Below are 14,187 nucleotides of genomic sequence, written 5' to 3'. Positions count from 1 at the left end.
CACAATTATTACCTTTGTCCACGTATAAGTGTAACCATCTATGTTAAATACAGGGAGAATGTAGAAGGTCAAGTCTCTCAATAGTTCCTTTATGCTTTCGTCATTTGAATATCCGGTAACAAGCTGAAGAGAAATGTTATACAATAATAATAATAATAATAATAATAATAACAACAACAACACCACAGTGAGCTTTATGTAGTTTCACAACATTTTGACACTGATATATATATATATATATATAGCAATGTGGATCGGCGGGCAATCAGCAGCACAAAGAAAACTGGTCGCCACAACAGTTTAAATCAACGTTTCAGAATTTAATCTTTTGACAAACAGTTTTCTTTATGCTGCTGATTGCAAGTCCACTGAGTGCCGCCGATCCTCATTGCTATACTCATCATCACGAAGGGCACCGTGGCACATCACCTTAATTGGAAATAGCATGAGTGCCAGATAAGAATCGTTATATATATATATATATTATATATATATATACAGGTTGAGTCTCCCATATCCAAAATGCTTGGGACCAGGGGTATTTTGGATATCGGAATATTCCGTATTTTGGAATATTTGCATATTATAATGAAATGTCTTGGGAATGGAACCAAAATATACACACAGAATGCATTTATGTGTTATATACACCTTATACACACAGCCTGCAGGTCATTTTATACAATATTTTTTATAATTTTGTGCATCAAAAAAAGTTTGTGTACAGACATGAAATTCATTTATGTTTCATATACACCTTATACACACAGCCTTAAGGTTTTTTATACAATATTTTTAATAATTTGTGCCTTAGACAAAGTTTATGTACATTAAACCATCAAAAATCAAAGTTTTATTATCTCAGTCATGCTGAAAATATTCCGTATTTCGGAATATTCCGTATTTCGGAATATTTGGATATGGGAGACTCAACCTGTATATATAAAACAAAAAGTGGAGAAGGAGCGCCTCCTAGTGCAATAACATATAACCTTTTTTTGGACCCTTCACCAATTTCAATCACCTATGTGGTGGAGGTGTACCTTTGACAGTGGAATAATCCACAATTATATCAGCATAAGAGAATCACTGTTCATTCAGTGTTCTTCCTTCCTCATCCAAATAAGGAGACCCAGTCTTATACAATCCAGTCTCAGCAATGTATGCAATTAGGATAAAGAGAAAAGGACCATAGTGTAGTATTTTACACAAACAGTTTTATCACACATAAACAGAAATAAAGTAAAATGCCCGTACAATATGAAAGGTAAAACAAGCTTATCTGCAGATGATCACATCACAGGTGCCCCGGGCAGTAATTCGCAACTGAAACCTCAACACGTTTCGTCCATCAATAATTCATAGGACTTCATCAGGAGGATAAAAAAGATCATAACAAACACCCTTATATACCCTAAGTAATAATTTAATACATGGGCGTGTGTACCGCCAATTCCGCAATTAGGATTGCGTTCCAAAGACCGGAAGTGAACCGGAAGTGCGTTCCACTTAACCGGAAATAGATACTCCATAATCCACTCTTAGGTTCCAAAAATAGTTTTAATGGCCCTTCTTAGAAGCGGATAACCCTCTCAGAGCTTACCGGCGTGCCAGATAAGCAGATAGGGTCACAATGCCCCCCGCACCAGCAGCCGCGTGTATCTCCGGCGGGCTCGGCTTATATCACAGCGGTCGGCCATTTTCTAGTAGCGCATCCTCTAGTAACCCCTCTAGTGGAGGCTTACGCCATTTTGTCTTAGTCTCTATACACTTATAGGTCAGTGATTAGTCATGGTGGTCGCAAACATCACATATCAAATGGATAAGTAATTAGCATATAAATATGACAATAAAACCAATATCGGATCATCATAAATCTATATAAAAAATATATAATGGAATGGATACTTAAGAACCTCTAAAAAACATAAAATCAATCATAAAAACATGGACTAAAAGGATAAGTGAAATAAATACATTAAAAATATTGTGATTATAATACCTAAAGGCTCAGTCTAAAAATGGGGCAATTTCATAATTATCATTCAAACCATTGGGAGCCATAGTATTAAGACAATAAATCCAAAACATCTCACGTCTAGATAATTTATTATCCAAATTGCCACCTCGTTCTCCCATCTTGACGTGTTCTATGGCTTTAAATCTAAAGCCATTCAATTCAGAATTGTGAAACTGCTTAAAGTGAAACTAATTGTGAAACTGCTCACAATATTTTTAATGTATTTATTATAATTGTGGATTATTCCACTGTCAAAGGTACACCTCCACCACATAGGTGATTAAAATTGGTGAAGGGTCCAAAAAAAGGTTATATGTTATTGAGCTGGGAGGCGCTCCTTCTCCACTTTTTGTTTTATAGATTTTAACTGTTTGAACGACAGCATTTGGGAGACGGAGCTGCCACCCTGAAGATCTGGGGAGTGCTGCATCTCTTGTTTTCTTATAAGACTCTAAGTGACATAATCAAGGACTAGCGCCATATACCACTACTTCTCTGCTTAATATATATATATATATATATATATGCACAACAGAGGAACCTGTTGTGTGTGTGTATATATATATAAATATATATACTGTAAAATTATATATTGTAATTATAAACTTACAAAGCAGTAATTAATATATTGCAACTTAATTTAAAATATAACAAAAGTAAATCTAGTATAGAATACAGGTTCGTTGGGCTGCAGTTGATAAAGGAAAAAATGTAGTTTTGAAGCACAATTAAGGCATTTAGGGCCTGATTCAGCAAGATTCGCTATTCTGCTTATACGCACGCAATGCAGTTGCTAATATCAGCGGGGATATGTAAATGTCTGCATTCGCAATGTGATCTCAGCCTAATATACAGACGCCACCTTCCCCTTACTCACATCCGTACACTTGGGCAACATAGCAAAATAATCAGTAACATCGAGTAACATCGGACCCATACGCACAGTTAAGGCAGGTCAGACCTCACTCAGGACTTGCTAACTTCAGTGTACGCTATGAGGCCTCAGGCTGCGTATGGTATTGCAGTGACTAATATATGCACGCCCCTGCAACGCCGTCCCAACGCACTGGCACGCTTGTGTTTGCCAGACCACCCCCCCATCACCACCCCTAAACGGTACTTCCTGTCAATCACTCTGCAATGGGTCTGCGTACACAGAGCCTGATTCAGCAAAGAACGCATGTCACACCCACAAACGGCACTTCCTGTTAATTAATATCGGAAGGGTCTGCGAGTGCACTGCGTGAAGTCTGCGCACCACAACCCGATCGCACTGGCTAGTTCGCGCACGCGCAGTGCGATGCATACACATACGCAGATCAAAAACATTGGCCAAGTGCGTGCGTTCTCGCCTTTGCGTTCCTTGCTGAATCAGGCCCTCACTGTGCTCTCATTCCCGATCGCAGTGGCTAGATGGCGCACACGCACTGCAATGCATATGCATGCGCAGATCACGGAAATTGACCATCTGCGTGTGTCTTAGCACTTGCGATCCTTGCTGAATCAGGCTCTTAGTCTTGGTGTAACCAGGTCTCTGACTGGACCATCAGTTTATGCGCTTTCTAATTGTAATTATAAATCAAGTGTGGTATTTTGTAAAGCAAGTGTGTATTCTGATTATGCTTTAATAGCCGTTATGTGAATAAGGGCTGGTTTGTCATGTAATCCATATAATATTGTTGATTCCTTAGTCAGTGTGCACTTGACCCTTTGAATTCCCATACATTCATTTTATTTATTAGCCTCTGAATCTCTAGGCAAAATAAGTTATTGTTAAATGAATTCTTAGCTATGTGCTTCTTTTTCCCATTTACATTTGATTTTGAAAGCATTAAAGTTTCTTGGTTATAGAAATGAAAGTAACAAAATGTAAAACAGTAATATCAAATAGTACAGTTCAACCTATAAAATATATATTTTTACATTTTACTAAGCTATGTATAGTACTGCTTACCTTGTTTCCAGATATTTTACTATGGTATAGCACACTTGCCTACTTTTGACAAAGCATTGCAGGGAGATTGAGAAAGCAACACCTATGCACTTAGCACTCAAGAGGACTCATGTCTCCTAGATGCTCCATCTAAGAGACATGTTATAAAACTGACTTATGTTTAACTGTAAATGAGGCCCAAAACAAAAATATGGTGATCTTAAATGACTCCCTCAAACCCTCTCCCTTCCACCAGGTTCATGCAAATCATCAAACATCCATTGTAATTCATCATACATCCATTGTAATTCATCACACATCCTTGGGCACACATCCACACATGTAGCCATTAGTGTGCTGGAGAGAGGTGGCCATTTTCTTGTAGCAAACATCCTCCTTATTCGTCTCACCAGAGTTTCCATCATGGTGGGTGGAGAGTGATGATATCACAGCTATTACAGGGAGATTCCCTGACATTCATGGAGAGTCGACATAAGATATAGTTACACTGCCAAACTATTTTTTTTGTCTGTTTCTATATTTTTACTCACTTACTATTACTTGCTGTCATGGATCCGGATCCAAGATGCTCCAATCTCTAACCACTGTCCGTAACCTTATCAATATCAGTACTCATTTGAGCCTGCATGACGTGGGTCTGATACAGCGTTAATAAAAATACAACCAGCAGGTCTGTCTACAGAAATGATTACACTCCCCAGTATATCTCCCACTCACTAATAATTTCCAGATACTACCACCACAGAAGTTGCTCCAGGTAGGAATTTTCCAATCATCCTATGCAATAACAATTAAGTCCCAGTTATCATTACCAATATAATAACCCAAAGCAAGATGGATTAGAAAAGAGGTGCAACGGCCAAAACAATTAATAAGAATACATACAAAAATATGACATATCAAATAGTTATAGCCAAATACATTTCTTTTTAAATAAAAAGGAAAAAATAACAGAACTGCTTCAGTTCCATCAGGCGCAACAGGGGAAAGCCTCCACTCCGGGGACTCTATTCCCTCCCAGTGCCCGGGTTGTCTCTAGAGGTCCTCGCTGGGCAGGCTTTGGTTGGGGCTGTCAAATACACTGCTGGGGATGTCCGGATCCACATGTCTTTTCCTCAGTGGTAGGCTGGCTTCTCCACAAGACAGAGTCCCATCGTCATCGACAGGTCCTCAGCGATGTCTTTGGAATTCCCCCTCTCTGGTTGGTCAGCTCCTCTTCCTGAGTTTTCTACAGTGTCCTCCTCTTGGGCAGGCAACTCTCCAGTCCTCTGTCCAGCGGCCACGCTAGGCAGCATTGGGTCCTCAGCAGCGGCTGGTCCTAAGGGGGGTCTTCTCCCTTCAGCAGACGCACCTGAATCTTACACTTTGTCTATCAGGCTGCGGGTAAGGGTACTCAGGGACTTTCACAACACCTTTCTTTCTGGCAGTGGATCCATCATTGATCTGACCGTACTCCGGTCTCCCTTCTTCACAGCGGGGTAGCAGCAGCCTCTTGCTCCTCTGGGTGCCGGCTTCCCCATTCCTCCTCTGCAAAAAAAAATGCTGGGCAGCCTCTTTAGGCAACCGGCCGCTGGAAACCCTGGTGACAGCTCTGCGGCACCCCATGATGCCGCAGAGCTGTCACCAGGGTTTCCAGGGTGCACAGTTTTGGGAACCACTGCTATAATGTATAAGAACCCGTAATTTTACAATTATTTGTCTGTTGGATCACTTGCTGGCAGTCCTAATTGGCTAGACATAAATCTGCAAGTCTTCCCCTCAGATGGCATCTTCTCAGACAAATAATTACCCCCGCAGCTGGATATACACATAAAGGTTAATTCACAGGTCACCATGCTGGTCATTAAAATAAACTCGAAGTATTATACCAGTATTTAGCATACAGGGTTCCATGTTGCCTAATAACTTGTGATCCATAACAGAATCATGAGACTTGCAAAGATAAGAATGTATTATTCCTTTGACTATATTTTTAAATGCCACCAAATAATTTAGATAATTTAGTACTTTTCTAATTTGTTTATTAGAAATTCCTAATAATGCCTTTAGTGAATTTCAAATGATTGTTTTAACACAGATTACTGACCTCTCTGACGAACCATTGGCAGAAGGCTGGTGAAATCCATTCTCTGGCATGGACACCACATTCTAAAAAGATGGCTGTCTTTGCAGATCTTTGCTTCCCAACCTTTCCAGTGTAGTAAAAACAGTGTTATGACATGGTACAAATTTTAAGAAGATTGCTATTATACCAGGAGACTACAGATGATCACCCTCACAGGTGGGCCTAGCCTGAGACAAAAGTACAATGGCATCAAATATATTGCAAATACTAATTTATTATTATTATTATTATTATTATTATTATTATTATTATTATTATTACAATCACCAAAACAAGATCAATAATTTTAACAACGGGAGTAGATTTACACATCATTTGACATTTTCCTACACTCAAACAACAAGTTTGTATAATTCTAATTCTTTCTGGAACCCAAAAAGTTTACTGAATACAGTATCTGTTAGACATATCTTGCCCTATTGAAGAATGTTATTTTTTTTTGTATTTATAATCTGTGAATGAAAAAGATTTTCACTTAAATAAATGTATCACAGAGGTTTGCTCAATATTAAAAAAAAAGTTGCATCTAATTTTAAATAGTGTAAACATGGCATATTTTGTGCTGGAACTCACAGGAATACAGTTCTGGCACTTTGTTTGGACTATAATTTTTAATGTTTACAAAACATGTTTAATGGCTTCCTTACATATGTTATAATGTTTTAGAATTTACATTCTTTTTTATCTCAGTTCCACAAAAAACTTTTTTGGAATCTCTATATATAAAATCAAATGTCCTGACTGACTGACTGACTCACTGACTCATCAACGCCCAGCCCAAACCCCTGGACCTAGTCACATAAAAATTGGGGAGAATATTCCTTCTATGAATGTAGGTAACCACCAAGAAAGGAGTTTGTCCTGCCTGACTGTCTCATTCTGGCTGCAGCACAATTCATATTCAAACACCAACTGTCATCCCAAGTGCTGGGAAAAATAACTATGTCCATCAAATTTGGGTACATGAAAATAAGTGCAAGCATAATTTTAAGTCCCTAAAGTGATTTTTTAAAACCATTCGAAAATCTGCCTTCCGCAACCACCCACATTCTAGAAAACACCTGCCGCATACTTGTGACCCCTCAGGAATCATTTTCGCTAGTTTAGAGTTTGTCCCCCATTTTTTTTATCACCCCCAAAATCCCCCATTCCATAACATGCAGTAACCTGACGACATCGTCAGGTTGGCCTGCATGTTAACCCGATGAACGATGATGACGAACGACCCGCGGGAACGCGCATCGTCGATATCGTTCATCGTTTTCGTGTTAAAAATGGACGATAAAGTGGACGACTGAACGATAATGATGTCGTTATCGTTCAGTCGTCCACTTTAATCGGCCATACGTTTGCTTGCAAAGCTCACCTTTTAGTACAGTTCCATTGTTTGTTTTATCTTTATTCTCCAGAATCTCTTTCTCCTTCTAAGGTCTACTGTGTCATTCACAGAATGTATAATTTTGAAGTGTCATAATCCTTTTGCCATACAGTTTTATCATACAGTTTATTATGGTCATGGAGTTCATTCCCCATTATTATGATAGTAATGTTAAATTATTACATGATACAGTAAAGGATGCTTTTTCAAATCTTCTTGTATGTTAGGTTTAGTGAATCTTTAACAAGAACAAGCTTAGTGATCTCCACCTCACCTTAAGAACATACATAGGACGGCCTTCAAAAGTGTTGCCAATTTCAAGGCGATTGACAAGATCTGGGTGGTTAGAAGCTACTTTGCAGGTCCAGTCCGCAATCTGAAAACAAACATTTTAAGATCATCATATAGCACTATTATATCATTATAGTAGACATTGGGTTCTATTTATAAACATTATGTTTACTAAAATAAAGTGAAAAAGGGTGTTTTCACACCCTTTTCACATTATTTTAGTATAACCTATAGTTATTACAGGGCAATTCGTAAAATTCTACTCCAACCCCTAATGCTGGACCCACATACAGTGATTTTAATCCAGATTTGTGCAAAACCACTGAGTGTGCCATCCAAACTATCACTGTGACAAAAATAAATAATGAAATAAGTAAAACTGATTGCTTGTGCTCATATTTCTGGTCAACCAATGACAGTTGCACTGAGAAGGAGACACAGAGACAGCATGGCTGTGAGAGATCAGAGAGAACTTCAATGCCAATGAATCTGTAGAGATTGGCCAAAACTGTGTATTTGCTTAATGGGCTTATATTCAGGTGAACTTTAGTGACAGAAGTTGCTTTCATATGGTTCTCAATTGTTAGTACATTGACCATGGTCATGAGTGGTGGTACAGTACATCTATGCATACTTTTCGGTATAATTCACAATACAGGATCAACACATGAAAGAAGACCTCCCCCTGCAATGTCATGAACTAAACCGCGCCAGGCAATATACTAATCATTGCCTGGTTTGCTCAACTGGTTTGCTCAACTGAGTAGTCTATCTCCTGGAGGGGGAGAGTAGTCCATTACCCAGTGAGGGGGAGGTCCCATTGCGGCACTCCCTGTGCTGTCTCCTGCACACGGCAGTGGCTTGATTAGTTTTTATTTATGTATGAAATATTTACTTAAAAAGATTGTACATGTCACCAGAGACCCCAGGGCAATGTGAAGCCATAGACACACAGATTATCTGCTTTTACATAGGATAACGAACTGCCTTGTATTATGAATATTGTTCGCATATAATAGGGGGCACATTTATAAATTTTTTTGGAATTTGTCCCGATAATTCTAATTTCTTAACGCTGTTTATTGTGACAATAAGACACGAAGGATCACCTGTATTTACTATTAATTACATCCAGGGACAGGGGCTCCATCCCTGCGATGTGTTAGAACTAAAGTGATCACTACTGCGATCACTTTTTCTCTGGGATCAGACCATGGGTACGCTACTGCACATGCCTGGTCAACAGACTATGTTTGTGTGAGTGAACTACAGTAGGCTACAATGGCTATCGCCATCTAAATATTTGAGGGTAGCCCCTTAAAACTAGTATTTTTGTTGGATATCCTGTCAATTTTGTTTTAAAAATATGCCTCTAATGGTGCGTACACACGGTATGATATCTATGAACGATATGAATGATAACGATATTGTTCAATGAATTATCGTTCATATCGTTCATTTTTATGCAGTGAACGGCCAACGATGCGCGTTCCCACATGAACGATAATGATATCTATGATCGTCCATACATGCAGGCCAACTTGCACAATATAGTCAACTTTGCCTGTGCATAGATGTGGCAGGATGACTTCACTGAAAGATCTCTTTCAAGTAGTTGGTGGTACAGATCGTACCGTGTGTATGCAGCTTTAAGGGCGCACATCCACTACCCGAGTAAACAGAGCAATTGAATGATAATGACATTGTTATCGTTCAATCGCTCATTAATTGGGCACAATTCAGGCATGCAAATGTTAGAAACGACCAGCAATGCGCGCTAACGCTGGACGATTCCGACATCAATCATTGGCCGATAACGACAGACTGGCCATGTTCGGGGATGATGGGGGGTGCCTACACTGAATGACTGGTCATTCCGTTGTAGGCACTGCAGGGGATGGGGAACAACGGTACGATTACGATGTCGTAATCATACTGTCCCTAGTTGGCGTGTGGATGTGCGCCATAAGAGTTTATTATTGTAATACAGAGTATGTTCCTGATTCAAAGCTGCGCACAAAGTAGAAGCATCTGCGGACACATTTCATGATTGAAAATAACCGCAGAATTCTGTCCGTTGGCAACATCTATGTGTTCACAGCTCCTCAATACATCTAGTTGTGAGAACAGATCATAACTATAGGCACAGATCTGCTCCAGCTTTATCCTGGGTGCAAAATATGTATCACAAATTGCAGCTTCATTGCATACGATCGCCCCTGAATAGCCCGTAATTCTGTCTACATGCACATGACTTGCCCACAGCAAGCTTATGCTAATTGCGAGCTCGGTGTTGCAGTTACACCCATTTAGCCACAACTGGCTAACGTTCAACACTGACTAACAGATCTGCAAAGATGTGAAAGTTTGTGCGGGGGTTGGGTATGGGCTGCCCCCTCTCGTGATCCCGGCGGTCAAAATCGAGATACCGGCATTCAGACATGTTTAGAATACCAACACCTGTCTGTCGGTATTCTAATCCCCCTCCTCTACTTACCACTAACCCTACCCCTCCCTCCCCGGTGCCTAAACCTAACCTCCCTTACCTGCACCCTAAACCTAACCCTCCCCCCTAGTGCCTAACCCCTAACCCTCCCCCTAACCCCACTACTTACAGGTGTGGGACTCCAGCATCCCCTTTGTCGGTATCTTGACCAGATCCCATTCACGGTGACAGCCTTGTATACATGCACAGTACTGTGGCCACGAATTAGGCCCTATATAACCTATATTTTGTATAAATACTGTAGTAGTCATATGTGTATTATAAAAGTATCTTTCTTACCATCTTCCAATCATTGTACTTAGAATAACTGTACTTCTTAGAATTCCGAACCTTTCTATTGTCCAACTGTGCTTCAATCCCTTCCTGAAGATCGTGGAACAAAACTCTAACCAGAAAGAAGACAGGTAACGTATGTTATTTTGTCTCATGCTCTTATACTAAATAGAAAGCACATAAAGCCAGCACTTGTTTGCCATCTGCAAAATACTTTAACTTTGCGCTAGTATTTTTTTTAGTATATGTGAAATTGTAGCATTCCCAAGTAGCCCTGTTTTTAAGTTATGGATATATAGTATATATTAACTTTCACCCTCATTTTGTTTTGTATAAAGTTACATCCATCATGTACAAATTTGAGTCTCTCTCTAGTTATAGCTTTATAAACATCTTCAGTCAGGGAGATGCTTACAGTACAGTGACATTGGGAAGATTGGCTTATATTTTAAGGGGCCTATCCATTACGTGACCTGAAAAATTGAACGTCTACCGTTCAGTCCTTCAGGTCGCCGGGTGCGGTGCCCGCACTGAATGGCATTCAATGAACACCATTCAGTGCAGGAGACCGACCTCCCTATCTCCGAACATGTGGAACCTGATGAGCGTCGTGAGGTTGACCAGCATGTTCGGCTGATAGTCGGGGTCGGCAAGAACTCAGCATGCATGCGCATCACTGGTCCTTGCCGGCTATCCATTAGACGACTTTCTGAACGATCTGTCCAAAACCTCTTATCGTAATGGGTAGGGCCCCTTATACTGGAGCTCAGGCGCCACCAGCCATACCTCTGTTACATGTGTTTCTAAGTCTATACTTAATATCAGAAATTAAGTTACATTGCAAACATAATAGGCTTTTATTTTACTTTTTTCTTGATATTACAGGGTCCAACAACCATTGGTGGACAATATATCATGAAAGGAACCTCTGGACCCTGAGATTCCAATTCATGATATTTTCAGAACAGTTTTCTTCTAGTTTAGTCTAGGCATATCTCTGTGCCCTCTGTACAGCTGGAGGCATGTTCAACGGACATAGGAGAGAGTTATCAAGCAGTGAAAATAGTGGAGTAGTGTAGACGTGGCCTATAGCAACCAATCAGCTTCTACCCATCATATTATAAAATGTTCTTGATTAATGCTACCTCAAAGTTAATTGGTTACTATGGGCAACTTCTCCACTGCTCCACTTCCTCATGCTTTTCACTGCTTGTCCTCACCCTCCCACCCCATTTCTTGAAAACACTGTTCTCTAATAAATAATTATTTTCAGCTTCAGTGTTAATGATATTTCACGCAGTTTGTTTATGTGAAACTGAAGATCTTTCTATTGCTAGGAGTTGGACCCTATGCTTTTTTAGATTGCTTATTTAAGTAGATTTGTAAATATTAATATAATATAGAATATTTAAGTCAAAAGTCAAACAAGAGGAAACTTGTCATTTGTATGTGGATACTGGGTAGCAGAACAACTAATTTATATGGTAGCAGGAATTAATGTTCCTCTTGACATCTGCTGTCAGTCTCAAATTGCAAAGTATTTTGCTAAATCAATTTGCTTTGTAAATAATATCTGTACACCACACTATCAGGGCATGTTGCAAACAGGTGACTACATTTGTTGCACAAAAGTTGAATACAAAACCTGTTACATTTTACTATATGCTAAATGAAACAATGACACATACTGAAATGGTACAGTGCTGTGTTTCAGCTGTTGTAGAACTGATTCTGACTGATTGGCATGAATGTGAATATCCACAGTCATCATCGGTACAATTCTTGTTGATGAGTCCGGATGCCAAAAATCCAGCTAAAAAGGGAAACGAGATTCATGGTTGCTATAATAACACAAATGTTCTGCACATGTGGGAGCAGGTTCAATTAGCAGAGAGTTGGCTGAAAATTGCTTAGTTCTGTTTAAAAAGCCGCGCCCACAAGTTTTTGCTATTCCATTAGATATCTGCATTAATGCACGTCTGAAAGGAAATGAAAGTGCATTGAAAGTCAGTCCAAGCACAGTGTGGATGACGCGCAGATACGCCTGTCATCCATTCACTGTAGCATGTGACAGATTGCCTCCCAAACCTCCCACCTTTGCAGAACACAGCGGCTTGTGTGTGGGACAGTAGGACAGTGCCTGAAAAGCGGGACTGTCCCACTGAAATCGGGATGGTTGGGAGGTATCACTTAGCCACTGGTATTTATAAACTTTCCTCAACTATACCCATTACCTCTGCAACGCACACAGGAGTAAAGTGTATGACCGAGGTGTGGTATGTGTATGAAAACCCACACAACTAATTGATGTGTAATATAAATTTGCTCTTGTGTTTAAAGTTTTATTTGTTTAATAATTGTTTTTAATTGTAGAGCACTAGTTTTCCCTAGATTGTTTTAATTAAATGTATTAATTGGCTAATGTTCTAACTATTAGCTTAACATGTTCGGGGTATATTTACTAAAGTCAGAATTTTTAGAAGTGGAGATGTTGTCCATAGCAACCAATCAGATTCTACTTAACATTTAACTAGCACTATCTAAAAGATAATTGCTAGAATCTGATTGGTTGCTATGGGCAATATCTCCACTTCTAAAAACTCTCACTTTAGTAAATTTACCCCTTTATGTTTGCAGCATTACTCCCAGAACACTGCCTTATAATTTAAAGCACTACTGTATATTCAAGTTCATTTTAAAGCATGGTAGAGTAAATTTAAAAGCATTTAACAAAATCTGAGACTTCATGAAATCAAGTTATTAATCAGTAAATATCCAGTTTTACTACATAACAAACTAAACACACATCTGAAAAATCCAGATTGAAAACTTCCAATGCTCTTTAGCCATGTTTGCCTAGTTGTCAGAAACTCACCCCTTTCAGGACTGTAACAAGTTCTCATCCAGTAACTATACCGGCCCCACGTCTGGATTCCAGCATCGGGATTATGATAGTCGTCGGTATCTCGATGCCTATCATACATCCCTATCCGGCATTCTGCCATCGGGATTGTGAGGCTGCCGGTCACTTAACTACATCCCACTATACCACATTGCCACATCTTGGTGCACAAAGAAGTTTTGTAAGATACATAAAAAACTTACATTAAATTTCTTGTCCATGCTTTGAATGAGGGTGACATGTTCTTTTGTTTTCAGCTGAACTCGTAAAACCTTGTGCCTAGAATATGTTATACTTTAGAATGTGAAATGTTACATATAACCCAAGCAATCATGAACATACTCTCATACAGAACAGGAAAAAGATGTTTACCCATGGAATGTTAAATATGATGACACCAAACAGATATCCAAGACGCAAATCCAGATCCACAGGGATTTCATTCTTTCTTCTTCTTCACATTGGTCTTTTAATCAACAAAGTGTTTAATAAGTACTGTGGTCTCCTTTTTGTAGGCAGGGTTATCTGATGTATAATTTCCCCTCCCCAGTAGTGATACTTTTTTTCTGCTGGTAATACCTCCCAACCAGAGGTGGATTATACCTAGGGGATGCAGGTCTGCAGGACTACAGCCCCCCTTGTAAAATCCGCCAGCCCAAGGACAGCCTAGCAGTGGCTTCCCATTGGATGCGCGCTCTGCTAATCACATGATGGAAGGGATGTCCCATGGGGGAGGTG

General features: G+C 39.6%; 1 protein-coding gene across 1 annotated transcript in view; it reads right to left on the bottom strand.

Annotated features, from left to right (window-relative positions):
• Positions 1 to 13,910, bottom strand: part of LOC148524206 (carboxypeptidase B-like) — a 28,459-nt gene extending 14,549 nt beyond the window's left edge. The window contains exons 1-7 of the mRNA XM_088472091.1: positions 13,822 to 13,910; positions 13,653 to 13,728; positions 12,236 to 12,360; positions 10,554 to 10,659; positions 7,752 to 7,853; positions 6,061 to 6,162; positions 13 to 123 (exon numbers count right to left, since the gene is read on the bottom strand). Coding sequence (XP_088328217.1) covers positions 13 to 123; positions 6,061 to 6,162; positions 7,752 to 7,853; positions 10,554 to 10,659; positions 12,236 to 12,360; positions 13,653 to 13,728; positions 13,822 to 13,892 — 693 coding nt within the window. The 5' untranslated portion in view covers positions 13,893 to 13,910. The remainder of the gene's footprint in view (positions 1 to 12; positions 124 to 6,060; positions 6,163 to 7,751; positions 7,854 to 10,553; positions 10,660 to 12,235; positions 12,361 to 13,652; positions 13,729 to 13,821) is intronic.
• Positions 13,911 to 14,187: the final 277 nt, after the last annotated feature.

The sequence above is a fragment of the Taudactylus pleione genome, unplaced genomic scaffold, assembly GCF_031769625.1.
Source record: "Taudactylus pleione unplaced genomic scaffold, aTauple2 ptg000120l, whole genome shotgun sequence".
Classification (NCBI taxonomy): Eukaryota; Metazoa; Chordata; class Amphibia; order Anura; family Myobatrachidae; genus Taudactylus; species Taudactylus pleione.
Note: the sequence above shows the minus strand (reverse complement) of the source record. Positions and strands in the feature narration are given on the sequence as shown.